General features: G+C 31.5%; 3 protein-coding genes and 1 pseudogene across 5 annotated transcripts; 1 reads left to right on the top strand and 3 right to left on the bottom strand.

Moving 5' to 3' along the window:
* Nucleotides 1–6,861: 6,861 nt before the first annotated feature.
* On the bottom strand, nucleotides 6,862–7,513 carry LOC106756891 (annotated as a pseudogene).
* Nucleotides 7,514–14,988: 7,475 nt separating this feature from the next.
* LOC106756724 (guanylate kinase 2) lies at nucleotides 14,989–18,322 on the top strand. Of its 3 annotated transcripts, XR_002667342.1 has the most exons (12): nucleotides 14,989–15,179; nucleotides 15,737–15,779; nucleotides 15,900–16,007; nucleotides 16,133–16,206; nucleotides 16,281–16,407; nucleotides 16,543–16,905; nucleotides 17,059–17,180; nucleotides 17,262–17,397; nucleotides 17,480–17,522; nucleotides 17,615–17,717; nucleotides 17,789–17,985; nucleotides 18,022–18,322. XR_002667342.1 is itself a non-coding variant. In XM_014639270.2 (11 exons), the coding sequence occupies exons 2-11, from the start codon at nucleotides 15,777–15,779 to the stop codon at nucleotides 17,904–17,906; spliced, it is 1,197 nt and encodes a 398-aa protein (XP_014494756.1). In that variant the 5' UTR covers nucleotides 14,989–15,179; nucleotides 15,737–15,776; the 3' UTR covers nucleotides 17,907–18,322. The 3 variants fall into 3 exon arrangements, 2 of the variants coding, with proteins under 2 accessions (XP_014494756.1, XP_022634853.1); XM_014639270.2 differs by having other exon boundaries at nucleotides 17,789–18,322; XM_022779132.1 differs by lacking the exon at nucleotides 14,989–15,179 and adding an exon at nucleotides 15,218–15,238 and having other exon boundaries at nucleotides 17,789–18,322.
* A 3,453-nt stretch (nucleotides 18,323–21,775) lies between these two features.
* LOC111241367 (cyclin-dependent protein kinase inhibitor SMR9-like) lies at nucleotides 21,776–22,864 on the bottom strand. The gene is made up of 2 exons (XM_022778963.1): nucleotides 22,286–22,864; nucleotides 21,776–22,188 (listed from the first exon to the last, which is right to left on the bottom strand). Exons 1-2 carry the CDS (start codon nucleotides 22,538–22,540, stop codon nucleotides 22,171–22,173), a joined length of 273 nt encoding a protein of 90 aa, XP_022634684.1. The 5' UTR covers nucleotides 22,541–22,864; the 3' UTR covers nucleotides 21,776–22,170.
* A 2,226-nt stretch (nucleotides 22,865–25,090) lies between these two features.
* Nucleotides 25,091–27,701, bottom strand: LOC106757599 (putative pentatricopeptide repeat-containing protein At5g52630). The gene is made up of 2 exons (XM_014640300.2): nucleotides 25,793–27,701; nucleotides 25,091–25,588 (listed from the first exon to the last, which is right to left on the bottom strand). The coding sequence occupies exon 1, from the start codon at nucleotides 27,668–27,670 to the stop codon at nucleotides 25,919–25,921; it is 1,752 nt and encodes a 583-aa protein (XP_014495786.1). The 5' UTR covers nucleotides 27,671–27,701; the 3' UTR covers nucleotides 25,091–25,588; nucleotides 25,793–25,918.
* Nucleotides 27,702–27,742: the final 41 nt, after the last annotated feature.

The following is a 27,742-nucleotide window of genomic DNA, read 5'->3' as shown; positions in this document are numbered from 1 at the left end:
GGCACTGTAATTCTGGACTGTAGTGAAATGTTAACTATAAATATATAACATGACTGTCATGAGACAATAGTTATATGGTAGAAAAATGGTAGCACCATATCTCGAAAACTCTCTTTTGAATACACTTTTTTATGTGATATGACATTTTTGAGTAACAAGAGGTGAGAGAATAATGGTGGAATAAAAGTGTCTTTCGGAAAGAGATGAATCAATCTACAGAAGTGAAAGAGCAAATGAGTTTGGGTTGCTTTCTTTGTGGGTCAACTGATATAAAAGATGAAAGAAATTGGTCACGCATGCTCACACTGATCGAGAATTTGTTCATTTGACTCATTCTGCCGACTTAATTCAAGAAGAAATTGAATTGTTCTCTGTCTGTGCTTTCAGACAAAGAAAAAAAGGACTAATTAAACTTTGGTCAAGTGAAGGGAAATTAATTAAAGGAATTCCTCTCCCTGTCATATAATATGCACCAGCGTCTAATAACAACAAAGCAAGATAAAGTTTCTTTACAAAACCTTAAAGTGTACAAGGAGGCTTTAGTTGTTACCAATACTTATACACACCACAGCTTTTCCACTATCAGAAATTTGTGGATAATATGTTTATAGAAAACGTTTTGTGGAAAAGTGACAGCTCTCCGTTACAAAATATGATATAACAGTTAACATACATAACGAAGTATTTAAGCTGTAAATTTAAGTTATTTATAAAACCAATAATAATTTTTTTTATTACTGATAGATTATTATTGATGACAACGAATTAGTTGATAAACTTAAATTTATTGACAAATTTTTCTCACGAATTTTACAATTTAATTTATCTATAGTATTAGTATTAGTCCTATCAATAAAATCTATTAGAAAGGTACATCAATAAATTACGATTTGTACTATTAATAAATATTTTCGTCAATAATTTATTTTTATAATAATCGACGGTGTCTTTTTCATTAAATCCATCAAAACTTGGGTGACAAAATTTTTTCTAGAATGATTAAGTATTTTGTATTTAAGAGAAGATAAGTGAAAAGAAGAAGAGAATGAGAAGAAGAGAGAAGGAGGAGTATGAGGTGGAGAAGGAGGAAAAAGGGGTGGCATGACGGTGGCTCGATAGTGACACGGAGGCACGCTGGTGACGTAAGAAACATTGATGATGTGAAAGAACGTTGGTGACAAGAAGGTAGATAGCGATTGCAAGAGTTAGAAAAGGTAGAGAAAGAGGATGAGAATGAATTGGAGGTGACGATGGTGGCGTCAACAACGATGGCTTTACGAGGAGGATAGGAGGAAGAAGATAAAAAAAGAAAAGAAAAAAGATGAAGAGGAGGAAGAAGGAGATTCAATCACATTTTTTACAATGAACGTTATTGACGATCAGAATCTATCGATAATTACTAACGGATGCACTAATAAATAAATAGTTTTTTAACTCGCACATTACGCTTTAGTTTCAAAAAAACCGAAACGTGTTAAAATACGGTGGTAATTTCGTAGTTTTTGTGAAACTATATGCCTCGGTTCAATTAGAATCGATGTCTAAGGGGTATGCTGCCTCAGTTCAGTGAGCAACCAAGGCATAAAACCCTGCTTCTCCTATGCAAATCAGACTTTTCACTTGACAACTTTTTCGAAATAGTCATACTGCCTTAGTTCTCTGACCAACTGAGCCAAAAAAACCTGACAGCTTTTTCGAAATAGGGCTACTGTCGTGGTTCTCTAACCAACTGAGGTAAAAAACCCTGACATTTTTTTCGAAATAGGCTCACTATCTCGGTTCTGACTAACCGAGGCAAAATGTTCTGCAGAAGCTGACAACATTTGTATCTAAACGTTCCAAATCCATTTTGTCAACCTCTACTGCCTCGGTTCCTTTATGCCTTGGTTTAACCGCGAACCAATGCCTATAGTTAAAAATATATTCAAACTTTCCATTTAAAATTTTATTTTGATTTTTTTCTAAAAGGTTTATGCAGCGATTGTCTTTAGAACCGAGGTAATAGCCTCTTCGATAGTTAAAATTCAGAAACATAAAATAGTTACCACTCTTCCATAGTTAGAAAGTAAGAAAGTTTGAGGAAGAATAGAATGAGAGAATTGACGAATGGGACGACAAGCGCCGCAAGGCGCAAGATCAGCTCTACAAGCTCCTTTGGGATACCGCCTTGCTCTAGGGGGGCGATGTTTGACTTACGGTGGTCGTGCGGGACGGCCTGAGGGTGTTGATGGAGGTTCAAAAGAGCATTTTGGCCGAGAAGAGTCGGTTCTTCGCAAATAAGCTTTGCTGCGACGGTGCGGTGTCGCACTCGATGGAGATCAGGGACTACGACAATGTGGAAGTGTATGTGGAAGTTGTGGTTTTGATGTATTGCGAGGATCTCAAGGCCAAGTTGCATTCCATGGGCGATGGGGTTCGTAAAGTTTTGAGCTTGCTCAAGGTTCCTAAAGTTTTGAGCTTGCTCGGGTTGACGTTTATTGTTTTGTACATTTTTTTTGTTCTTGTTTCTTGACTGCAATTGGTTTCTTATGTTCTTACTTTTACTTGCGTTATTTTGTAGGTATCGGAAACAATCATGTTTGATCTTGGGGTTGTGTCATGCCTAGAATATTTGGAATCTATTCCATGAGGTGAGGATGAACATGAGGAAGTGATATCCTAGCTAGAAAATCTTCAGATTCATTCTGCAGCTGAAGTTCTTCTAAGATTATCATCGGATTCATGTATTGCTGATAAGGTTGATGACATCTTCTTGAACCTAATAAAAAAAATTATATTAAATACCTTCTATCGCCTCAGATGCATTTGAGCAAATGTAAAAGCCTACCATTTTTTGCCTCTCCTGTATATACCTCTGTTTGTCAACCACTCCATATAAGCGAAAATAACTGATGTCGTTTCCCTTTACTACACCAGTGATGTTAATTGATCGGTAGTTACCGACAAATTTGAAATCATCAGTAATTATTGTTAAATTTGTAATTGTCAGTAATTACCGACAAATTTCTCTATCCGTTAGTAAAATTTATTGACTACCAATTTACCGATAAATTTTTTGTTGTCAATAATTTACCAGTAAACAAGATTTACTAACAAATGTTTGTTAATACCAACAAATTGTACTTATTAGTAATATGTGATTTTCTTGTAATTTGACATTCATATTATATCCGGACAATTAATTCTAGGTCTTTGGCATGATTAAGATTTTTGGTTTGCTTTATATAAAATATGACATGTATGAAATGTTAATATATATATATATATATATATATATATATATATATATATTATTGGTTTTGTATCACTAGCTTAGCATGTTTGTTTGTTCTTGGTTTGGGTATTTTTGTGCTTTGTTTTCTTAACGATGATTATCTGGTGGATTTGAGTAGGGGTGATAATATTTCTATAGATCAAGCTTTGGATGGAAGTGTAATAGACGTTTAGTTTCCTTTAGATCAACTACGATGCATATAGTTTTGTCTTGTTGGCTTGTATATAAAGTTAAATTGTGGTTATGTTTTGTACAACTATAATGCAACTTTTTATTCCTCGTCTTGTAAACTGTTTTATTTTATTGAATATGTGATAGCTCCTCTATGATATTTATACTATGTATTTGAGATGTTACAATTACAAAAAAAAAATATAATGTAAATTAAATAAAATATAAATTTAATTTAATCTAATAAAACGTAAATTAAATTTTAATTTAATTTTTTTTATCGATAATGGATAACTACGAATATAGGTAGTACCATACATGCACTCAACGACTTTTAAGCGGGTATTAAGTTATTCATTACTTATTACCTACAAATATTCGTTTAAAGTATCTACTTATTACTTATAGTGGATTTTATCCATGGATACTCACGATCACAAGATTTTTGTCATCCCTAATACACATGCTAGTATTTTATATTCAATTTAGTCTCCATATTTATTTATTTTAACTCAATTCAGTCCAATTTTTTAAAATGGAACAATGTTGTTCTTGCCCAAAATATAGAACTTGTTCAATTTGTTCAAGTTAGCTTGGTACTAACTTCTTTAAAAATTAGTTAACTCCAGTCTACTTACTATAAAAATAAATAAGTTACAAAACTTATTCTATTTTATGAAAATTTGTAAAAAAAAAATTTATTTTACAAAATTAATTTATATAAACAAATTAAGTTAAAAGATGTAAAATATATTAATAATTTATTTTAAATTTTATGTGAATATTAATTTTTTTATTAGAGGCATTAAATTTATAAATAAGATGATAAAGGAAAGTATTTTTTTTTTAATTTTTTTTAAATATTAAAATTTAAAATTTACAATAATAACTTTACATTTACATTTTTAATATTTTGTTTTTGTTTTCCTTTTTAAAGGGTGAGTTTGTTCTTTTAATCAATAGTCAACTTGATTGCGAGATAAGATAAATATTTTGATCAAAATTTAAAAAAAAAAAGTTTAAAATAGGTATTTTCTAAAATGTAAGTTATAAAAATAAAATTAATTTTAATATTTAGGTAAAGTGATTTGATGTATAAATTCTAAAATATTATTATAATATGGGCATATAAATTATAATTTGTTAACGGAGGGAGCTAACCTAAGTAGGAAAATATTTTTTGATCCTCCAAATATGGTTAAATTATTTTTTATTATGTTTAAATGTTCCTACTGAAATTAACTAATTTGTAAATGTGTTAAAATGCATGTATGATAGGAACTAGATTTTTAATTGGTTGTTAAATCTCTTAATATGTATGTTAGGAAAGGCTAACTTTCTATTTTAGTCAATGACGTTAATTATATAATCGATTAAAACTACTATTAATGTGTTTCTATATATAAATGAGTTTGGTTTCGTTTTCAAAGTACAAAATACATTGTTAGAGCATTCATTTGTGGAAAAAGAACATCCTTTGAACATTTTTGTAGAGCAAGAACATTAATTAGGTGAAATCATGACTACAAACATATAATAAGAAGTGGAAAGAGCTATGGAGTGATTGTTTCTAGTTTTCCATGTAAAATATGCATTAGAGGTGGATATGTTTCTTTTACTTTTTTTATAAATTCTTATTAACATTGTATCCTTACTGTGTAGGCAAGGTTCTTTGGGGGAGTGTGTGTAGTCTCACTATAAGAAGTTGCTCTTGTTTAATTGGAGATTTAGATTACATAGAAGATCTTCTAATAATGTAATATCAACTTTCTTATAGTGAATTTCCTTCCAACTCAAATTGTTTGAAAGAATACTAGATCTAAATTCCTTAGACTTGAACCAATATAAAATCTTGTGTGTCTTGATTTACTTTCTTTACGTGCTATTTGATAAAATCTTTAAAAGGTTGAAAAGTTCAATTTAAAGAGATTGAATACACCAAAAATTTTTAAGAAGGGTAAAATCAATTTTTAACCAATTCACATCTCCTTTTGGTTGAGATTTATTGGTCCTTACATTTTAGCATAATTAGGCTTAATTAATAATTTGATTTGATTTGATTTGATTTTGGACAGGGATTACATTGTTCGATCTTAAACAAAATTGAAAATATAAGAACAAAATTAATACAAAATACTAACACAGAACTCTGACACGGTCTTATAGTACTAATACTAACATGTGACACAAACATTAATATGTGATAGTGGTTTTCACATGTGACATTGACATTAATATAACGTTTCACTTGCACGTAACTAATACTAACACGTAAAAAGAATATTAAAAAAATTGAAAAAAGAATACTACAAACTAACATGTGACACTTATAAAGGTTGTATTAACATCAATTTAAAAAAAAAAGATAAAATTAACTCTATTTATAATAAAGAAAATAGAAATTCAATTAAACAAAATAAGAAAATATAATGACTCAATTAAATTATATATATATATATATATATATATATATATATATATATATATATATATTAAGCTTTATGATATTAAATATTTATGATATTTACTTATTTTGAAATTTATAATATTTAAATATATTTATGTTTTACATTATTGCAAAATTTTAACATTTTTCTCTACTTATATCACAAAACTCATCAATTATAACACCCTTATCATTAATATAATAAGACGTTTTAAAATTAATAAAACAAAATCGATTTGTCTCAAATTTATAATATTAATATAGTTATTTAAAAGAAATAATTATAATAATAAATATATTTAAAATAACTAAAGATAATCATAAGATGATCAAAAAAGACAACTTCTCTACATCATCGTCTCTTACTAGAGATGTTTCAGTATTTAACCCTTATTTACTCACACCAATAAGATGATCATTGCAAAATAAACAACACAGACACATAAACCACCAAAGAAACAACAGGTTAAACTAATGTTCAAAAGAATTTGGCTTAATAGCCTCTTTTGTCCCCATTTGTGCTTGGTTGTGTCAATTTAGTCCTTGGTTTTAAAAAAGTGTGTAATTGGTCCTTACTTAATAAATTTTGTGTCAACATTGTCCCTTCCGTTAAAAAGAAACAAACGAAGTTAATAGTATGATGATATGACAATTCCTTTTCAATTTTTTTTAATCTATAAGCCATTTATTCCCTCCTACCACATCAGCTTTCCTTCCCCAAACAGTAGAAACCCTAATTCCTCCGCCGTCAGCAAAGAACCTGTGAACACCACCTACACCGTCAATGTCGCAAAGAACCTGCAACCACCACATCGTCTTTCACCATCAATGTCGCAACCACCCACACCTTGAAACCCATCCACCACCATGAACCATGTCGCGCCGTCACTACCATGCTGGAAAACGCACAACCAAGTTTGAACCTACCCTTCATCATCAATCTCGTGCAACCCAAATCACCACCAACAACATCATCTTCTTCCTCGCGATTAAGACGCAAAAAAACCCAGAAAAATCCCAATTTTCGAACTCCAAATTTGCGCAAATCAGACAACCCTCACACCATCCCAATTCGCATTGCCACCATTGCAATACCCAGAAGCTTTTCCTAGCGCCACCATGACCTCGCAACACACCATCATGCCATAAATCCATTTAAACAAACAGATATGAATCGAGCTCAACGTTTAACCACTGGAAAAGTAACAGATCTGAAAAAAAAAAAAAAAAACAATACCTTGCTCTTAGTGACAAAGTCATTGACATTAATAGTAGGGAACATAAGAATCCCATTGGCATGCATCTGATACAACCTCTTCACACCAATGGTAGTCTCCTTAGAAACCCCAACAATACGCTCCCTCATCTTGCAGTACCTAGTAGGGTCGGTCGTCAACCCATCTCTGATGATGGTAAGCACGATCTGGAACTCAGCGTTGTCAGTGGAAGCGGGGTTAGGGAGCGGGTCAGTTTTCTCATAGAGCTCCTCAACCTTGACACCCTCATGGATGAGGAGGATGGAGTCACTATCGTCTTCGATGATAAGGCCAGGACCGTCGTTGGGCCTATTCAAGGGCGCCCTCAGTGCACCACCAGTACTCTTGGAGGGTATCTCCCTTCCAGGCGAAAGAATTTTTATAAAACAAACACAAAATATATTATCATACATCACTCATTCATAAAAACAATCATATCACATTTGACTACTATATAGATTCAATTATCTAAGTATGTGTCATTGAGTTTAGACTAGTGGAGCCATGCACTTGTGGTGATTAAATACTGCTCTACCGAGCTAACACATACAAGGTTAATCTTTGTCACAATCGTAAGAATGCTAGGGCCGTCCTTATGACATGACCTCCTACCATTCTCACATGTAATCACCATTCTAAAATTAGTGGTAGAGTTCAAGATGACTACACAAAAATGAAACAATCCTTACCTCAAGGCACACCTCAGTGAAACACACATTTCACATTATTCCCTCATTGGAAATTACTACCTCATCATTACTTCAATACTATAGTACTTGTAAACATACATAAAGTACATTGCAAATTCTATCTCAAATAGACATGGAATAAGAAATTTCAAACATGCATACTAGCACTCAGAAGTGGCACCTAGAGCTACGCTTCTTGCAAAAAGTGGAACCCAACTGCAATTTTGACGCTCAATGTCAAACCTTTCTTAAAAAGTGGCATTCGACGACATTTCTAGCTCTCAGTGCCATTCTTCTTGTAAAAAGTCACGCCCAATGACACCCTTCTGTCGTTTAGTGTCCATGAACAAAATGCTCTAGACCTACCATAAAAGATGGCGTTCAGTGATGCCCTTCTACTGCTAAATGCCAAAACATTCGCATTTTACTGCACTTAATGGTAGAAAACTAACGCTTAACGATATGGAGATAAATTGCTCCTAGACCTACACAATAAATGGCAACCTATCACCGTTCAACGCAATATCAAATGTCAAAAATAAATTTCTATGATTTGAAAAAAAAAAAACATGTTTAAATTATTAAATTGGTATTCCTTTCTTAGTACTTTAGTTAAAAATAACTTATAATGTCAAGACACATACCAACTTACTCAAATGATAGAATTCTAAGTTCCTAAATTAACACAATATCAATTAAATAATTTTTAAAAATATTATACTTTAAAATAATATTATAGTTTATAGAAAAAAACAATTTTTATTAAAATATTTTAATATTAAAATAATTGAATTTCGGTATTCTTAAATCACATCTTTGTAAAATGTATTTTTATCTTTACATTAATTATTTATCATTATTTTCTAAAAGGTGAATTATATATTATATTTTTTTAATGTTAGATCTAGTTCAAGTAACTTGTACTTTACTCCATGTGGCTGGATTTGAAATATTGTGAGTTACGGTTTCTTAATGTTGAAAATCTTGTCAGCAGAAATTTTCATAAATAATAAATCATCTATATTATACCTTTGCTATCACTTGTCAATAACGTGCCATATCCCTAAGTTTTTTTTTTGCCAGTTAAAAAATTTATTTAACTTTATTGATATTGTTTCGTACACGAATATATTTTTGTACACTAGATAGAAAATAAATACCTATTTTTAAAAATGTTAATTTTGTATTTTTTATATTTGTTACTTATTTTAAAAAAATATATTCGGTAAAATTTTATTATTATTGTTATTTTCTTTTCTTCCACTCATAAGTTTGGAATTTATTAGTTTGTTTTTATATAAGATTAAAATTTATTTTTATTTTTTTATCTCATAAGATATTAATAGTGGTATATAATAAATGATTTTCTGACATTTTTATATGTTTATTTTGACAGTCATACTGTTTTATATTATATTATTATTAGACTTTTATATTTTGATGTTAATAGATAATTCATTTTTTTTACCCATTACATAAATTATATGGTGAAAAACTACATGTTTATTTAAAAGTGCGATATATTTATTTTACTGTAAATTTGTCTAAAATATTTTAAGATTTAGTTTAAGACGAATAATATAATATAATATAAAAAATAAAATTAAAAAGATAATTTAAATAATGGATAGTTAACTAAAAGTTTAAAAAAAAGTTATAATTAATTAAAACTATTAAATACATCAAAAAAGTCTTTTTATTGATAAAAATTACATAAAACAAAGATTTTTTTTACATGTTTATTTTTATCCGTTTATATTTAACAATTATTTTCATAAATAAATTTATTAATCATTCGTAATTTAATAAGTAAGCTTAAAACTTTTTAGTTACTTAAATTAGGTTATCAATCGAATACGGAAGAAATGTAAAAATCATGCTTCTATTATAGGATTGAACTTTGAATCCTATAGAATTTAATTAGAACTAAACTAATAAAGTAAACTTAAATGCAATTAAATTGTTATATGAATGATATTGCGTATGAGATGGAGCATTTAAAAACTTGGCCATCACGATTGACCACGACTTTTTAGATAATAAAGAAATAATGAACCTATTAGAGATATGTGGCAACAGAAAAAAAAAAATGAATGAATTTTGAGATTATGAGAAATACAAATATGAACTCATTAATTATAAGCTTCTAATTAATTTTATTTTTTTAAAAAAATCACAAAATTTTGTTGTGTGTGCTATAATAACCTTTATCATACTGTTTAAAATTATGATTAAATTAATATGTTTAATGACATCTAAAATTACAAGGTTTATTTAATTGAATTTTACAATTTTTTTCTTATGGCACTTTAAGTACATCTATTCTTTCGAAACATATTTTTGACTTAAAATATCATCAAAATGTTTGAGAATGTAATATTATGTTCAACTATATTATATTTATAATAACATACAACTGCTAATTTAAGAAAATATATATAATTGTCATTACTAAAATAATATATAATAGTTATATATATATATATATATATATATATATATATATATATATATATATATATATATATATATTGTCCTACACTATAAAAAAAATATATTGTACCAAATCAAAAGAGTAAGTTAAAGTACCAAAAAAACATACATATATTTTAAAACAGTAATATCACGTTTATAATATAAATCAAACAATACATAAGTAATCCCATCAACCTTAAACTCCAACCATCCAGATATATGTATTGATGTCAGACTCAAAAGGGACTCGTCCCGCATGTGGTGAAACAATTTTCCCAAACCATAATATCATACCATCAGACTAAGGACCTCCTCCTACTTTCTGCAACATAACCATCCATCTCTACTTGAGATTGAGAGTTATTGAGAGTGTCAATCCCGGAACCCTTACTTCAATACATTACACAACAGAACAACCAAAAGGATTTCTCCACAGAATCCTTTTACCTCATACTTGAATCCATACAAAATGCTTACATCATGTTTAGTATTCATTAAACAAAACAATCCTCTAATTCAATATACATTAAGATCATTTAAACCACTTAAAATAAGTATAAATCATGTTATAAACAAATCCTACTTTCATCATTCACACAATCACAATCATTGAACACATCACAAGAGATATAGCAAAACTTAGTTAAAATTCTCACATCATCACCTAGCTACCAAATTTGCTCGCTTAACGAGAAAACCACTAGAACCTAAGTTTTAAAATCTCTCAAAAGTCACCTAGCGAGTATATTTTCGCCCAGCGACCATTAAGTCAATGAACTCTTTAATTTTTTTTTCGTCCAACAAGATTTTGTTTGCCCAACGATCACCAAATCAATAGTTCTCTGTCTTTGAATTCGCCTAGAGAGTACATGCTCGCTTAACGAGTCTACATAATCCTGCAGAAATAGGATTCAACAAATTTATCTCATATCATCCCTATAAGACCAATCTACCATTAACTTTAAATACGAGAACAAAAGTTCATTACATAAAGCACGAATCAATGACTCAATTCACATAAGATTTAATACTCATTTGTTCAAATGACCAATAATTCAATACATTTAAATCAAATCACTACCAAAAACTAATACAATAGATTTCACATATTATAAACCAGATTTTAGGGAACTAAGTAGCTAACTAAGTCCTAATTGCCTCAAAATAAACACCAAATGATAGCTTTTCTCATAAGACCCTTCCTCCAAGATTTCACCAGTTGAACCCCTATTTTTTTTTTTTTTGGCTAAAACTAATTCATATACCGTTCTATTGACAAACTAAAACTCTAAAAGGTCATATATCAAATTCTATACAATTTACATCATACTTTGTTGAACTAAAAAGCTAAAGAAGTCTTAAATGGCCTAAAAACCAACTCTAAACATTAGGTTTCTCTCCAAAACCACTCCTCAAGAAAATCACCTATTAAAACTTCAAATTAGACCAAAGACTAGCCAAAACTTTCACTTTCCACTACTTTAAGCTTAAACAACAGTTCTTAACTAATTACCACCTCGATTACAACATTCAAGTGACCAAAACAGACAAGCATTCATCGTAATCATCTCTCAATATCAAAGATCACACATAATGGTCAAGTCTAAGCAATTCCATCACAACACAACAAAATCTTTACAAGTTAAATCTCTTTAATGAAACTCTAATATCGAATTCAAATTATCAAAGCATTAACATACTAGAAAAAAAGTATTTAGCTTTCTTTCCCTGTTAAACTACCGAACTTGTTTCCTCAATTCAGAGAACTCTATCTATATCTATAAACTACGAAATTATGATCAAGGTATACAGTTAGAACCATTTATCATCAAAATGAGGGTTTAATCCATTTCACAATTATTTTTCCGACTCCTTTCTTGCTTCTGTTAGAAAAAAAAGTTTTATAAAAAAAAAGTAATATAATCTTTCATTTCAAGTTTCTTATCAATCAGGCGACACCCGAATTTGAACTGGGGAAAAAGGATTTGCAGGTTTTCAATTTTTTTTCTTTAACCGGTTCAAATTATTGTTTTCAAGTTTCTTTCATTTTTCTTTGTATTTGTTTCTCGTTTACTGAATCTTACTCGTTATTTCAATTCTTTTTCACATTTGTTTTCCATCCAATTCTTGCTTTAGCAGTTAAATCTGGTGTATAAGTCTTGAATACTATGTGCAATCTTTTCTTTTATGTGATGTTGTTTTTTATAACATCTGAATATGAATCTGAATTTCAAACTAAAATTATATATATATATATATATATATATATATAACAAAATAAAACAAAATTTGTATAGATAATTTTTATACATAAAATATGAATTTAAGAAATATACAATACTTTAAACAATGTCAAAAGTTAACTTCTAAAAAAATAAACTACATTATCAGTATACATATTATTAAAATAAATTTTCTAAAAACTGAATTTAATATTAATATATTATTTCCATAAATGTTTTAGAAACAGATTTTGATAATAACAGTAACCGATTTTGTTATATTTTATTTTTAAAATTTTTTGTTAGATTATTTATATATTTATTGCAATATACTTAATTAAACTTATCTATTATAATAAAATAAATTTTATCACATATTTAATTACTAAGATATACTTTATTTAAGTAGTAAATTCAATAAATTGTAGCTAAACATTCAACCATAATCGTATCACAAATAATATAATCTAAAATAGCCCTACAAAAATGTAAATAAGAAAAATCAATATAATCAATTAAAACTAAGGCATTAATTATGAATATAACTTACCCTTTTAAAATTCAAAAGGTGACATATGCAAGAAAAAGTCCTTCCTTATTTTAGTACTAAACAAATCTCATGCCAACTAACAAGTTGCATAGTCTAGTTCCAAGATATTTTCTATGGCGTTTCAAAATTTATCCTTTTTTTTTCAATTTTAATTTTGTTACAGCAGTTTTAATGACAACAGAAGTACTTTGGCTTGATTGTTGGTTCCAACCAACCTACAAAAATTCAATCAATAAATTAATATATTGAATTCTATATAATTTTAAAATATTAGATGCTTCCTTTTAATCTTTTAAAAGATTTCAGTTAAATACCTTCAAATTTTGTTATCACAAAAAGACATTTTTAACTAATATTTTCATTATAATATTTACGGAATTAATTTAATATATTATTTATTTATTTTTTATTTATTTTTAATGTAATACTTATTTCATTTAAAAATTTAATATGGTTCCATATTTTAAATTTGTGTTAATACTGTACAAAAGTGATCACATATCAATTTTTTTTTTGTTTTCTTTACAATTAAACTTTTCGGTTTTTAGATGGTGGTGAAAAAAAAAATGATAAAACAATGGATGAGATGTATGTGAAGAAGAGAGGTACAATAAGGTGAAGAAAGAAGAAAACAAAAATAACCAAAAATAAAACTAAAATAATAAAAGCAGCAGTAATATTTTATCATTCTCTAACTGTTATTTATATCAATTTAATCCAAGACCATTGAATGTTTTCAAATAAAATAAAAACTAAACGGAAAACAAAAAATTTAAAAAATTACATTAAATTAACTTTACAGATATTGAGATTAAAATATTAGTTAAATTTTAAAAAAAATCTATTATAAAATACATAATTTTTAATATTTGCAAATTAATACCACAAAACATTTTTGTAATTCTATAAAAATATCATGAGTGTCAATTACATAACTCCATAGATATAATTATAATCATAATCTTACTTTTGTAATGGAAGATCATTATAATGGAAGATCATTATTGCTCTATCTCTAAATTGGGTCATCTTATTTTAAGGGAGTGAAATTCAATTACTTAAAGATACATTTTTAGTTCACTGGAAATCTCAAATTAGAAAATGATGTTTTTCAGGCTTTATATATATTTGGAAAGATAGCATTTATTGAGTAATACTTTTTTGGTAAAGTTTCCTTCATTCCAATTTAAAATAATTTTTTTACTGTAAAAATCCCATACTTCTATTAAACTATTAGTGTGAAATTTTATGTAAATATTTTGTAGAAATATATTTTATCGATAAAATAAAATATAATCATTTTAAAAATCACAATTTCCAAATTTATAAAGTAAATGGGCGATTCGGTCGAATAATTACATGTTTTGTTTTTAGTATATAAAAATATTATAATATTCATATAAAAATATTAATTTCGTTAATTTTAATTAAATTCAGTGAATAGTTGAGACAGTAACTACATAACTAATAAGTACTGAATCATAGGGATTGCTAACATGATTTAAATAAAAGTAACATAATTAAATTTGTTTATATAAATAATATAATATTTTTAGTATACTAAAAGTAAAATATATTAATGCTTATTTATTAAACTGATTATACACCTTAGTTTATATTCTAAAATTACAATTTCCACCTATGAAGAGAATTGTCATATAATCTTCTGTGGTTAGGGTTACTGAACATGTTATCGACGGAAATTCCAAAACTTAAATTAAATGAATATTTGGAGTGAGATTAACTGACAAATTTGGGTAACATTATTTTCAGAAGAAATGGGATTTTTGATTTTTTTTTTCACAAAAAATAAATAAAAGAGTGAGAAATCTCCAAAATGAATAAAAAAAAAATAAGAAGGAAGGTTCTCATAAGCACACCGCAAAAGAAAACGAAAAGAGGTCTTTCTCCCTCCTTCTCTCATAATCCAAACCTGCCCCTTTTCTTTTTTGTTTTCTGCCTACAAATATGAATCCTCTCTCACATTTTCTTCCACCTCTACCTTCCTTCTTCTCTCGGTTTTGCTCCTTTCTTCCTCTGTTTCTTTTCTTTTCCTCACAACAACTCTTTTGCTCTCAGCACGCACCCTTTACAAGGTTGTTAATTGCTTCCCCTGCAACTCCTTCTTGTTCCCCTTTTCTCAGGTTTATTTAAGGTTGTCGGTGTCAAACTCTTCCAGATTTCAGATTTTGTCGCATTGCGATCTGGGTTTTGTTCTTTTTATCCTCTTTTTCTCATAGCGTGGTCTTTGCTTCATCTCCTTCTCTTGGGTCTTATAAATATCTGTTTTTTATTTGTTTGACCCTGCCGGGGTTCTTGATGGTTTTTGGCTTTAAAAAATAAATTAAAAATCGTGTTCTAGTTCTTCATGGTGCGGCATCAGACAGATAAATTGAGAAGAGAAAAGAAGTTTGGTGAATTTGTGTCACGTATTTATATAGTTTTTGTTTCTCTGGAAGAGGATGAAATCCGGGTTTTTTTTATGTATTTTTTTTTTGTTGGGGTGTTTTGGCAGTTGATTTTTTTTTTTTTTTTGTTACAACTTGTAATGGAGCTTCTGGACTGTAATTTCTTCACAATGGAAGTTTGCACATATTGTTTGATCCTTTGGTTATTTATATGGTATTAATCACTATTTATATTTTTGGTTCAGGGTTTAAGCTTAAACCAGGATTGTAGGCACAGATTTCTCTATGGTGAGGGTCCTTTTTTTTTTCCTGCTATTTCATCAAGGATTGGAATTTTTTGTTTTTTTCAAATGTGGATCGAGGTGGTTTTGCTTTAATATGTCTAATCTCTTTGGTTGTGATCGCTAGGGAGAAGCACCAGCATTGCTTGTTGATGACCTGCAGGATGGGGCTCACAATGGCTTTGAATTGAAAACCGGAATTTGCAAAGCAACTGCTACCGTTGGTGATAAGACGGTGAGTTTATGCAATATGCTAATTTGAAGATAATTTGTATGTATGTTGTTGCTCATGATTAGATTAGTGTCTAGCCAAATCTTCTTCTGCCTAAAGCAAAAAGTGGGCCTCCATTTTTTTGACAGTATGTCATTGGTGGAGCTGATGATGGAACTTTGTCCATTGAAGTTCAAATTTTTGACCGTAATCTTGGAGAATGGTCAGTTTAAGGTTTCTCCGCTTCATAACTGTTGCTCACATGCATTTGTTGCTGATATCTATTTGAAATTTCAGGGTTCGTCCAACTGTGAGGGGCACCAAACCCGTATCGTGCAAAGGCCTTTCAGCAGTGGCTTTGGAAGACAAAATACTGATTCTTAAGAAGGGTTCTAAGCCAGATGATCAAATATGGTTCCTGGAGGTTGGTGTTTCCCGTACACAATCCTTGGCATATTCGTATTTTAACAAAATATTACCGATGCATGGAAACACCAACCATAGTAGATTTCTTATTATTTCCCAATATAAGTTAAATGTCTCAATATACTATTGGCAGGTTGACACCCAATATGTTAGGCAGCAGCAAGAATATTTGGGGACTGAGGTGGTTGCATGGAGTAAAGGTGTGGTAGGAAATGCTGAGAAGCCTGTTGTAATTAGTGGTCCTTCTGGAGTAGGCAAAGGAACATTGATAGCAATGCTTATGAAGGAGTTTCCATCTATGTTTGGTTTTTCTGTGAGCCACACTACCCGTGCTCCGAGAGGTATGGAGAAGGATGGGGTCCATTATCATTTTACTGAGAAGAGTATAATGGAGAAAGAAATCAAAGAGGGAAAGTTTCTTGAGTTTGCTTCTGTCCATGGTAATCTGTATGGAACAAGTGTTGAGGCGGTGGAAGTGGTGGCAGATGCAGGGAAAGTAAGTTGCCTGTGCTTAACCATTATTATGACTCATTTATTTGGAACCTTTGTTATTGTATTATTATTATTTCAATGTTGTAAGATTGTTGTCTAGTTATTATTTTTAAATTCTCATTATCTGAGATAATGATTTTGTTTTAAATTGTTTCAGAGATGTATTCTTGATATTGATGTTCAAGGTGCAAGATCTGTGAGGGCTAGTTCTCTTGAAGCCATATTCATCTTTGTATGTCCCCCGTCAATGGAGGAGCTGGAGAAGCGCCTTCGTGACCGGTGAGTTGTTGTAACATGGTGATGATTTTTTAGTTTTCAACGAACCATGATTTTGTGCTAAATTCAATGCTTTGAAATCAGAGGGACAGAGACTGAGGAACAGATCCTGAAGCGACTAAGGAATGCCGAGGCTGAGATTGAGCAAGGCAAATCTTCTCACATATTTGATTTCATCCTGTACAATGACAAACTTGTCGAGTCTTACGACAAACTTAAGGTAATTGTTTCTAAAACGAATACCTCCTTAATCTCCGAGATGTTTTATGACCATTAATTTTCCTCACTATTCACTGGTGCAGAAACTATTGGGACTTGATGATTTTGTCACTACTACTAAATCAGGTAAGATTTATCCTAGTAAAACACGGCATGTGGTTTCTCAATTTTAAAGCCACGAAGATTATTTGATGTGTTTAATCTTGTCAATGGAGCAGGCCATGGAGAGATTGATCTACCAATTGACCATTCAGTGTCAAAAATTGATAACAAAATCATCATAAATCGCATCTCCTCAGGAGAGAAGGAATCAAAAAATTTGTAAGCCTTTTGAACAAAAGTAACTCATTTCGCACTAGAAGGTACCAAACTGACTTTTGCTGTGTTAACAGGATCATATTAGATGTTTCCTCGCTAAAAGGAGGTGCACCTGGACGGACCAGAGGCCTAAATTTCCAAGCAATTGGCTCGTTCTCCAATGGCTTGACTGAGATAGAAGGACTTAGCTAACATTCAATGGACTTGGCCAACTAACTTGGTGTTGAGAAAATGGGGCACGTGATAAGGCTTTAGATTCACGTCTTAAAACATTTTTTTTTTACCCTTTAGATTCACGTCTTAAAACATTTTTTTTTTACCCTTGTTGCGTTCTTTGATTGTTATGACTATTGAATTGATTTTAGAGTTGTGGATCACTCAATTATTATTCTCTGCATAGGCAATGAGATTATTTGTGTTTTGGCGTGTCAAAGAAAAGCAAAATGTGGTATAAATTTCTGTATCCCCCCACCCTACCTGTAGATTAGGTCTTAGACTACCCATGGATGTTCATTTCTAGCCATATTTTTTACCCCTTCAATTTGTTGGAGACACTTGTATGTCATGAATATCTTCAGTAAATTCAAACAGTTGTATTGCGCTAGTCATGCAAACATCCATTTACATTTTTGGTAACGACACATTCACTTAGTCTTCCAACCTCAAAAGGGCTTTACCCCCATTTAACTTTTAGCCCCTATATGTAGTTCGTTATTCCGAATCATCTCATATCTTTCAGCTTTTAGTGATGAAGAACTCCAGCCTTTTCAACTTCACCTACCATCCGGTGGTCCTGAATCAATTTTAAGTCTCCAACTGCTGCAGGCTATTTTCAACTGATAGAGACATGCATTGTTGGTAAATTTGGAGTAGGTTTAAATGATGATAAGAATTACTGTGATATAAAATGACTAGATATTTTTTTTTGTGAATTGAGCTCTAGGAAGAAAGTAGTCAATCAAATTGCTCCAGGAAGAAAGTAGTCGATCAAATTTTGTACAAAATAGTTAAATCATGCAGGATGGGTGAGTATTTTCAACCATGATATTACGCCAATGTGGCACGCTTATAAAGAATGATCACACGAGATTGTAATGTGGTTAACTCATGGAGTGTCTGACATATACCTTTTAAAAGAACAAGAAAAACGTTTCCTTCCTGTTACACTTTCTCCGATTACGTGGACAAAAGTTGCAAATTATATTCCAGAACTTCTGTCGATATAGCTTTGAAATTTGAACACTTGTTAAGAAGAACACGACAATGCTCCAACCAAACTATACTATAAACGTATTACACGAAACCAAGTTTCCATGGATCTTCAAAGTCTACTTGAACTACCTGTTGTCAATGACAAGTGACAGTTTGGTCCAGAGCAAAGTTTTCAAGATTATATAAAAGGTCTGTTATTGAATACAAATACAAATTGTACACGTATCACTAAAGTAACTACAAGTTACTTTTCACTCATACACGTCATTTCACTTTTCACTTAAAATAAAATCAAAAGACTATTGAGAAGGTTTAAAGTTCTAGAACATCAAAACAAGATTTAATTTCTTTACTTTTCGTCCAAAATATAGGAATTTGAAGAGAGGAGAAAAGGGGTAATTTTGATTTTAGAAGTTGGGGGACAGAGTGAAGAGAATAATTGGAAAAGGTGGTTAATGCAGTTTTCAGTTGAGAGTTGTGGAGCAACAATACAAAGTGGAGTGATACCGACATAAGAGAGAAGAGAAGATGGGTTATGTCGTACGAGGTGATGTGTCGCTTAAGTGTTTGGTTAAGATGGCTGTCACAGGTCGATCAGTTGGGCGAAGGCATTGCAAGTTGTATAGAAGTGTTTGGAATTGCAAGGTCAATATTTTTCCACATATTATTGTGATAATTATTATGGGAACAAGTGTAGGTTTTTATTTTGGGGTTGGGTTGAAGTTTGAAGGGGGAAGGTTGGTAGGGTAGAATAGAAGTAGAGGAGATGGCCCCACAGTTGTCTGGTGGTGCAAGTTGGTACCTTTTAGGATTTGTGTGGCATGGAAGGAGCTTCACGGAACCTAGTTCACACGCGTCGCAATTCTCCTTTTCTTTCTCGTACCAACAGCAAAAGCAAAAACAGAGACAAACACTTGGGCTATGGTGCAGGGTGGGGTTACTTCTTAAACAACCCCCACTTAGTGCCTTTTTCCTGCACCCCATCTTTTTGCTGTAGTTCCCATTTTATCCTTACAAAATTATATTAAATAATAAATAATTATCATATGTGTTACATGAGATGTATAAAATTTGGGACACACCTGAAATTCAGGACTACATTACAAAATTCGGATAACAAACACCAAAATTTGTATAAGGAGATTACAAAATTTGATAAATAAAAGATTGATATTTCAAAATTCAATGGGTAAAAAATTACATTTAACCGTATTTTAAAATGAATGAAAAAAAAATTGACATTTAACCTGATTTTAAAATCTGATAAAACAATTCACATATAACTAAATTTGAAAATCTAATAAAATAAAATTTACTCTTAATCAAATTTTTAAATTTAATGAAAAAAGTCGCACATAATTGAATTTTTAAATCTGATAAAAAAATATTCATTTGATCTTGTAATTAATGTTTTTTTTCTTTGATACTAGACATTTTCCGTTTTGTCTCAAGTTTATAGTTTGGTTGTTTGCATATTGAAAAGACTTAGAGAAAAGGATGATGGTATGAAAATTTAAATTCAAAATGATGTTATTATTTTAATATAATATTACAAAAGTTGTGCCATCAAAAGGAAGTTTTCTCTGGAGCTTGGACTTCCAACTGTTACTTTTTTCCAAGTGTCTTGTGGTAGTCCTAATGTCACTTACGTCGTTCATCACCCAGTACCTTGCTTCCAAGTTTAGATGAATTATGGTAAAACAGTGAACAATATTATTGCATATATATTTATCCTCTTCTTTGTATATTCATATAATACACAGAAGTTGTTTTCCCTTTCCTTTGTTTTCCATCTTCTGTATTCTGCTTATACTTGCTGCTCTCTGTTTCTTCATTATGTACAAAATACATGCATGTTTGTAGGTTTACTTGTGAATGCAATGCAACAGCCACCTCCAATGCAACTTTTCTATGAGTTATTGTCATAAAATAAATAGTAATTGAAAATATATATTTGCTACTTCTTGTAGGAATTTGACATGTTTGATTTTCAGATGCAATAGTCCAAACTTCACTCAAACTCAAAACTTGTATGTTGGTTAATAGAATTGACCTAAGTTTTGAATTGTTTCAATTCAAAACTATTAAATCAAAATTAACAAGTATCATGTGTGCACTATTTCACTTTTTGGTTAGATATTCCATCACAAAGCAATCCATCTTTGGATTCTCATTTTGCTGCTGCACATGCCGTACTTTTATTTCCATTTTCTGTTCTTTTTTCAGCACTGTCAAAGGTATAAGGATGACAATGATAATGATAGGCAACATTTTAATTTACCACTCAGGTTTATTCTTTCTAACAGATCTGCAACTTTAATCATATAAAGTAAACTGGACGCTTCTGAGTTCATGCACAACCGCATAAAGAACATATATACCTATCTATAATAAGACAGATTTACACTTCCTATAACATGCATTGTTTCTGCATTATCTGTGGAGTGTGTTATTGCAAGTTTGGCACCAACTTCACAAAATCCAAATGTACCTTTATTACCATATTTTTACTTCACTGAAATTAAATGTTTCTATGTTAATTGAGGTTGATGTTGAGCTAGTAATGCTTCATTTAAACAATGTGGCTGGTTTCTACAGAGTGCCTTTTATCAGTGTTGTAGAGATGACAAAAAGAAGCATGAAAAGAGGCATAGAAGGACCAGATGAAGGAATATTCAAAATCAAAAGCATTCACTTCCACATTCAAAAGTTGCTTTTTTTTCCTCCGCTTTCTTTATATATAGCGTGGAGATAGCACTAGCAAAAGAAAAGTAATATTATTAGACTGGTTTAACTTTAGAAAGATATCATATACATGGACACATATTCACCGAGCAAAGTATCTTTTAATCAGTCTACTCATTATAATAATACAAATTTCACTGATGAAGCCAAAGACAATCAAATTCTCCATCAAATGGTTTATGTGATACAAATTCAAACTGAATGCCCTTCAGGAATTCCATACCCTTGGAAAGGTAGAGACAAATTTAGATAACTGATAAATCAATTTCACACAGAAAGAGCTTCAAGTCTTAGAAATTTTGATTTGTTGCACCACACACTAGCCAGAAAAACTAAAGCCAAAACCAGAAAAAGGTACGTAAATACAAAAAGTCATGCCTAAGTAAGAACAATCAGAGTACGTAAGTGCACACTGCAAAACAGTCTCAAACTTTGTCTCTTCCAAGGATCAGCTATTTTGACAGTCAGCAACTGAACTGAACTTCATACTTTCTTGGAACTAGATTGAAGCTTCAAGCTGAAACATTTCTGAGTGCAGAAAAGAAGAACAACTCTATATCCGGTGAAGCAAAAAATGCTACTGGAGATCTATTTGATGAGCAATTGGGTATTACCAGTGACCTTCTCTTCTTTGGAGCAGGTGGGCATGTTAACACCTCTGGTATTCTGAACCTTTTAGCCTTTGGTGTAGCACAGCCACTTGAACAAACACCTTCACTACCATCTTCCTCAACATTCGTAAAACCTTGTTCTTGGGAGCTAGAAGAAGCAGTAGCATGCTCACGTGGCCTTGTCATTGATCTTTGCTGCTTCGTTTCCTCAAGCTTCTGCCACTTGATTTGAGTTCTTGTGATAGAGGTTGATACCATCTTTAAGGGGTGCAAGCTAAAACACTAGCACAATTTTTCTGTGTGTGGAAAAGCTCAGTTTGCATATCTAGAGTGGACACAGAATAAGACTCTTAATTTCTTTGGTTTCAGCCAAAACCATGGATTGATCACTCAGCTGAAAATACATAGTCTCAGTATGAGAAACATGTGAAGGAATTTTCAAAGAATAAAACTATTTGAGAGGTTGAAAAGTTTCTTGGCCTGCCATAAAATATAATACATAATCAAATATATAAATATGAAATCCTGAACTGCTACCACTGGAAAATTTATATTAACTTTTATTCAAAGTGTTCAAACAAATGTTGATAAGATGGAAAACTCTGGAAGAACCTCTATGAACAGGAATGACACCTTTTTGCTCGAGGTTATATATAGGGTATAACCCTCATTTAGTACTGCAAATTACGGGCGTAATTACGTTAACAAAGTGTGTTAAAAGATACTTAATCAAATGATACAACTTTTAATGGAAAAGTTAACATTTCAACCAAAAGTTACAGAAGCCGCAGCCAAGAAAAGATAAAGCTTTTAAAAAACAATCATTTTTCTCTTCCTTTTGAGTAGAGGATTAAAGAGATTTTTTTTAATAAAGTTTTAAAAGTGATTTTAAGATTTTATTCTATCAAAAATTACTTTAAATGATAATCCTTAGCTAGATGGTTGCATAATTTTGTTTATATTGTCAGTATATTCGCATTCAGGTGATGTTTAAGTTTATTTAATTTTATATAAGAAAGAATTATATATTTTTGAAATTTTCTTTAATCAGATTTATTGAAGATGATGTTGGCATTTCAATCCCCTTGAATATACTTTTGAAATAATTAAATCATGATTTAATTAGGTAAAACTTGTTTATATTTCGATTTGCTGAATTTGAACATTTTTTTAATTTATATTTGAGTTTAAAAACATATGTTTATAACCCATGGGCTGAAAATCTTAAAAGTGTTTGGTTTTTGTTTCCTGCCAAAATCAAACTTATTTTATTGTAAAGTATTAATGTTTAACAAATTAAAGATTTGAGAAAAACTATATATAATCAGTAATTTATATATCTAGAAAACTATAAACATGATTGGAAATGGATTCATAATTTTCAAATATTGTGGATAAAAAAATTGTCCAATACCAAACATGTCTAAGTTTGTTCCAATATATGATCTTCGTTTATTTTATTAACTTCAGTTTAACCAAATTTAATTATACATGTTATATTGCAAAGATATTTTCAGTTATTTTAGGTTCACTATTAAATTCCAAATGAAAACTAAGGTAAAAGGATAATTTATGCGCTAAATTTGTGGAAAAACATATGTATTAATTATAATTAAACATTTAAAAACCCATTTTCAATTAAATTTTTAAAAAGAAAAGTCATTTGTGAATTATATCTAAAATTATACCAAGTAAATAGATAAATGAATTAAATACCCATGAAATCTTGTTAGAAAAACACAAACTGTCTCCTTTGATGACTATATGTTCTTTAGAATCATAAAAAACTTTAACTTTCCAAGTTCATAATCAGAGAAAGAAAATATAAATCCCCTGTCAATTCATATTTGGGGACAATTGCAATGAACTCATAAATTGCTTTCTGCGCCCGTCAATTTCTACCTACACTCCATTATCTTTTAAAATTCCATTTTTACCCTTGTAAACGTAATATATATTTCCGGAAAATTAAATTAAAAGTACGAACCCTCTAATTAAGTTTCTATGGTTTATAGCGCAATGAGTAGTTAGCTTTTAATGTGACAAAAAATATCTTTTCCTCGAACAAAAATAAGATTAAAAAGAAAAGTTGAGTTTTAACTTTATTTTTAAATCCATGTAAAACCAAAGAGAATATAGACATAACAAATCTTTTTCGTAATTTATTATTGTATATTACTCTTCTTTAATCTTTGACATACTAAAATTGTATCATACAACCAGGTACATGTAAATATTCTGAAGCCGCATCTGACACAATCGTCTTTTGGGCTATAGAATAATGCCAGTAAATGTTTTTTTTGTTTGTTGTTACAAATCTCATAACCATAAGATTCCAATGCTCACATAAGAAAAATGGAAATTTAAATTCCTTTGGATGTTGTAATAAAAATTAAACCTATTATATACAAAATTAAAATGTAATTTTTTCTATGCTGTACACGCCTTCCATGATACGGGAGTATATATAAATTTACTAACTTACTTATGTAATCTTTAGTGTATATTAAATTTTAGTTGACAAAATATTTCTATTTATAAAAAAAAATTTAAAATACATAAATATTTTAATAATTTTAATTTTTAATTTAAAATAAAAAGTAAAAAAATTAGAAATTATTTAAATATTTTTAATTTTAAAATTAAAAATTCATAATATATGAAAATATTTTTGTCAATTAAAATATGATATATTTTAAAAAGGTTAAATAAGTTAGTAATCTTTTATATATAATTTTATATATGATTTTATATTGATTAAACTCTTTTTTTTCTTCTTGAAGTGTTATATGTTTCTGGACCAACTTGTCTAGTGAGACAGACTTTAATCAATTTTATTAGCACTCGAGCTACTTGATATTGTCAAACAGACATTAAAGGAGATGTCAGATCCGATACATAATCCTTATTAGAGCAGCTAAACATAGCTATGCCCTACACTTTAGATGAACACACAACACACAATATGCTGAAACTAAAATCCCTATATCATTAACTATATAACCACTCTATATCTCAGGCCAAAGCATTAAGACGAGCAAGAAAAAAACTCAGATCACAGATATCGACAGAGGTCAACGTTGGCAGAGGAGCATCATAAAAACTTGCCGGCCATGACAATTTAAACTTGCGACTTGGCTGGCATGTCATTGATGTTCCAACCTCAATCAAAACTTACGGATATACTATGACAATGGTATGGAGAAGTCAACTGAGTAATCAGAAGCGCCATCAAAACTGCTACTTCTCACATTCACGCATCTTATCTATGTCTTTATATTTGAAGGTTGCCATACCCTGGAACATCTACAAAAGTGCAAATTAGGTTGTCATATAGCACACTAGGTTTTGTAAATGAAACAATTGATAGTCTCAAGAATGGTATTCAAATTGCTTTTGGAGTTCTTCGTGGGGTATGAGTACAGCACTATATAGGCTTCCCTTTTCCCTCCCATCACGTTATATGCAACGGCAAAAAGACAAATAAATGTCGAAAAGATTCAAAATTACCACGATCTATATGCGGCGAGATAGCAAAAGACAAGTTGAGAGTTGATGCTACTCTGTTCCTCCTCTACCACTGAAAATGATTTGATTTGTTCAGTGACTCTCATGTCATTCATCACCTTGCCATCATCACCAATAATCTCCGCATGTGCATTTTCCCTCCTCAAATCGATGGAACCGGTTATTATCCCTCACAATGATTACCCTTCCGGTACATTTGCTAATAAACTTGATGGCAGTGTGGCAATCACCACAAACACGCAAGTTCTTCATCACTCTGATAGGTCGCTCCTGAGGAAAAGTAATAAGTCCAAACGCTATGGCCAACCTTTCACTGTGATACCTTATAGTTTGACTCTTCTCATCTCCGTCCACTTCTTTTAACACGAAAGACGTGTCTGCAACATACCCAGCTTTCGCAATTTTCTCTCCCAGCTCCTCCAACTTCTCATAAATTTCCTTGGTCTTCCCATGAGACCTATCCCCAGCAGCAAATGTATGAACCCTGTTACCCTCCTCCACCCAACTCAAACCAGTTTCTTTCTTTATTCCCTGATCCCTCAGCATTTTTCTCGCTCTCGCCGCCTCCTCCCATCTCCCAGCAGCAGCATAAGCATTAGAAAGCAAGACATTAATCCCAGAACTTACAGCACCCATCTCAAAAATCCTATCAGCCACAAATGAAGCCCATTCAGTGTTCCCATGAAGCCTGCACCCAGTCAACAAAGCCCCCCAAACAGATTCCGTTGGCTCCATAGGCATGCCCTCAATCACCCGAAACGCTTCATCCAACTTCCCAGCACGACCAAGCAAATCGACCATGGTTGCATAATGCTGCGATCCGGGTTCAATCCCATGCTCCTTCATCAACCCAAAGTAATGCTTCCCCCTCTCCACCAACCCCGCATGGCTGCACGCATAAAGCAGACACAAGAACGTGATGAAATTCGGCTTCACCCCGACACTCCCCATCTCTTCAAACAGCTCAAAAGTTTTCCCCGTGTGAGCATGCTGAGCACACGCAATCAACATCGCATTCCACATGCCAAGGTTCCTAACCTTCACCTCCTCAAAAACTTTGTAACCCCCTTCCACAACTCCACACTTGGAGTACAACGAGATCAATGAACTAGCCACAAAGCAGGACGAATCAAAACTCGTCTTAAAGCACAATCCATGCACTTGCTTGCCCAACTCAAACAAAGTGGAAGCACTACAAACCCTCAAAACACTAGACAATGTAAAATCATTAACTCGAATATCATAATCCTGCTGCAAAGCACATTTAAAGAGGTTCAAAGCCTCCTCATCGAGACCCAATTGGGAGTATCCATATATCAGGCCGCTCCAGGAAACAACGTTTTTATGAGGCATTTCGTCGAACACCTTGCGCGCGTTGTTTATTTCGCCGCATTTAGCGTACATATCGACGAGGGAGCTTCCAACGAACACGTCGAAGTGGTTGGCGCTTTTTAGGGCGAGCGCGTGGAGGGAGTTGGCGGTGGGGAGGGACGAGAGGGCGGCGCAGGACTTTGTGGCGGTGGGGAGGGTGTGGTCGTCGGGAAGGAGGCCGTGGCGGAGCATGCGACGGAAGAAGCGGAGGGCGAGGTGGGGGAGGTCGTTCTGGGCGAAGGCGGAAATGACGGAGCTCCATGTGGTGGCGGACTTGTGGGGAAAGGAATCGAAGAGTTTGTGCGAGGAGTGAGGAAGGTTAGTTTTGGAGTAGAAGTTGATCAAATGATGGCACACCAATGGAAGAGCTTCAAACCCTAATTTGATGACGTATGCATGGAGTTGAAGACCCTTGGGGAGTAACCTTGAATGTGTTAGACACACCAGCACCTTGCAAATGTCTCTGCAGTCACTCTGCGGAGGGAGCATTACAGACAGCAGTGAAACGGAACCAACACGCTGCGTCACATCTTATTTTCCTTTTGGGCCTACATTAGGCCC

Source organism: Vigna radiata, chromosome 3, assembly GCF_000741045.1.
Source record: "Vigna radiata var. radiata cultivar VC1973A chromosome 3, Vradiata_ver6, whole genome shotgun sequence".
NCBI classification, from domain to species: domain Eukaryota; kingdom Viridiplantae; phylum Streptophyta; class Magnoliopsida; order Fabales; family Fabaceae; genus Vigna; species Vigna radiata.
Note: the sequence above shows the minus strand (reverse complement) of the source record. Positions and strands in the feature narration are given on the sequence as shown.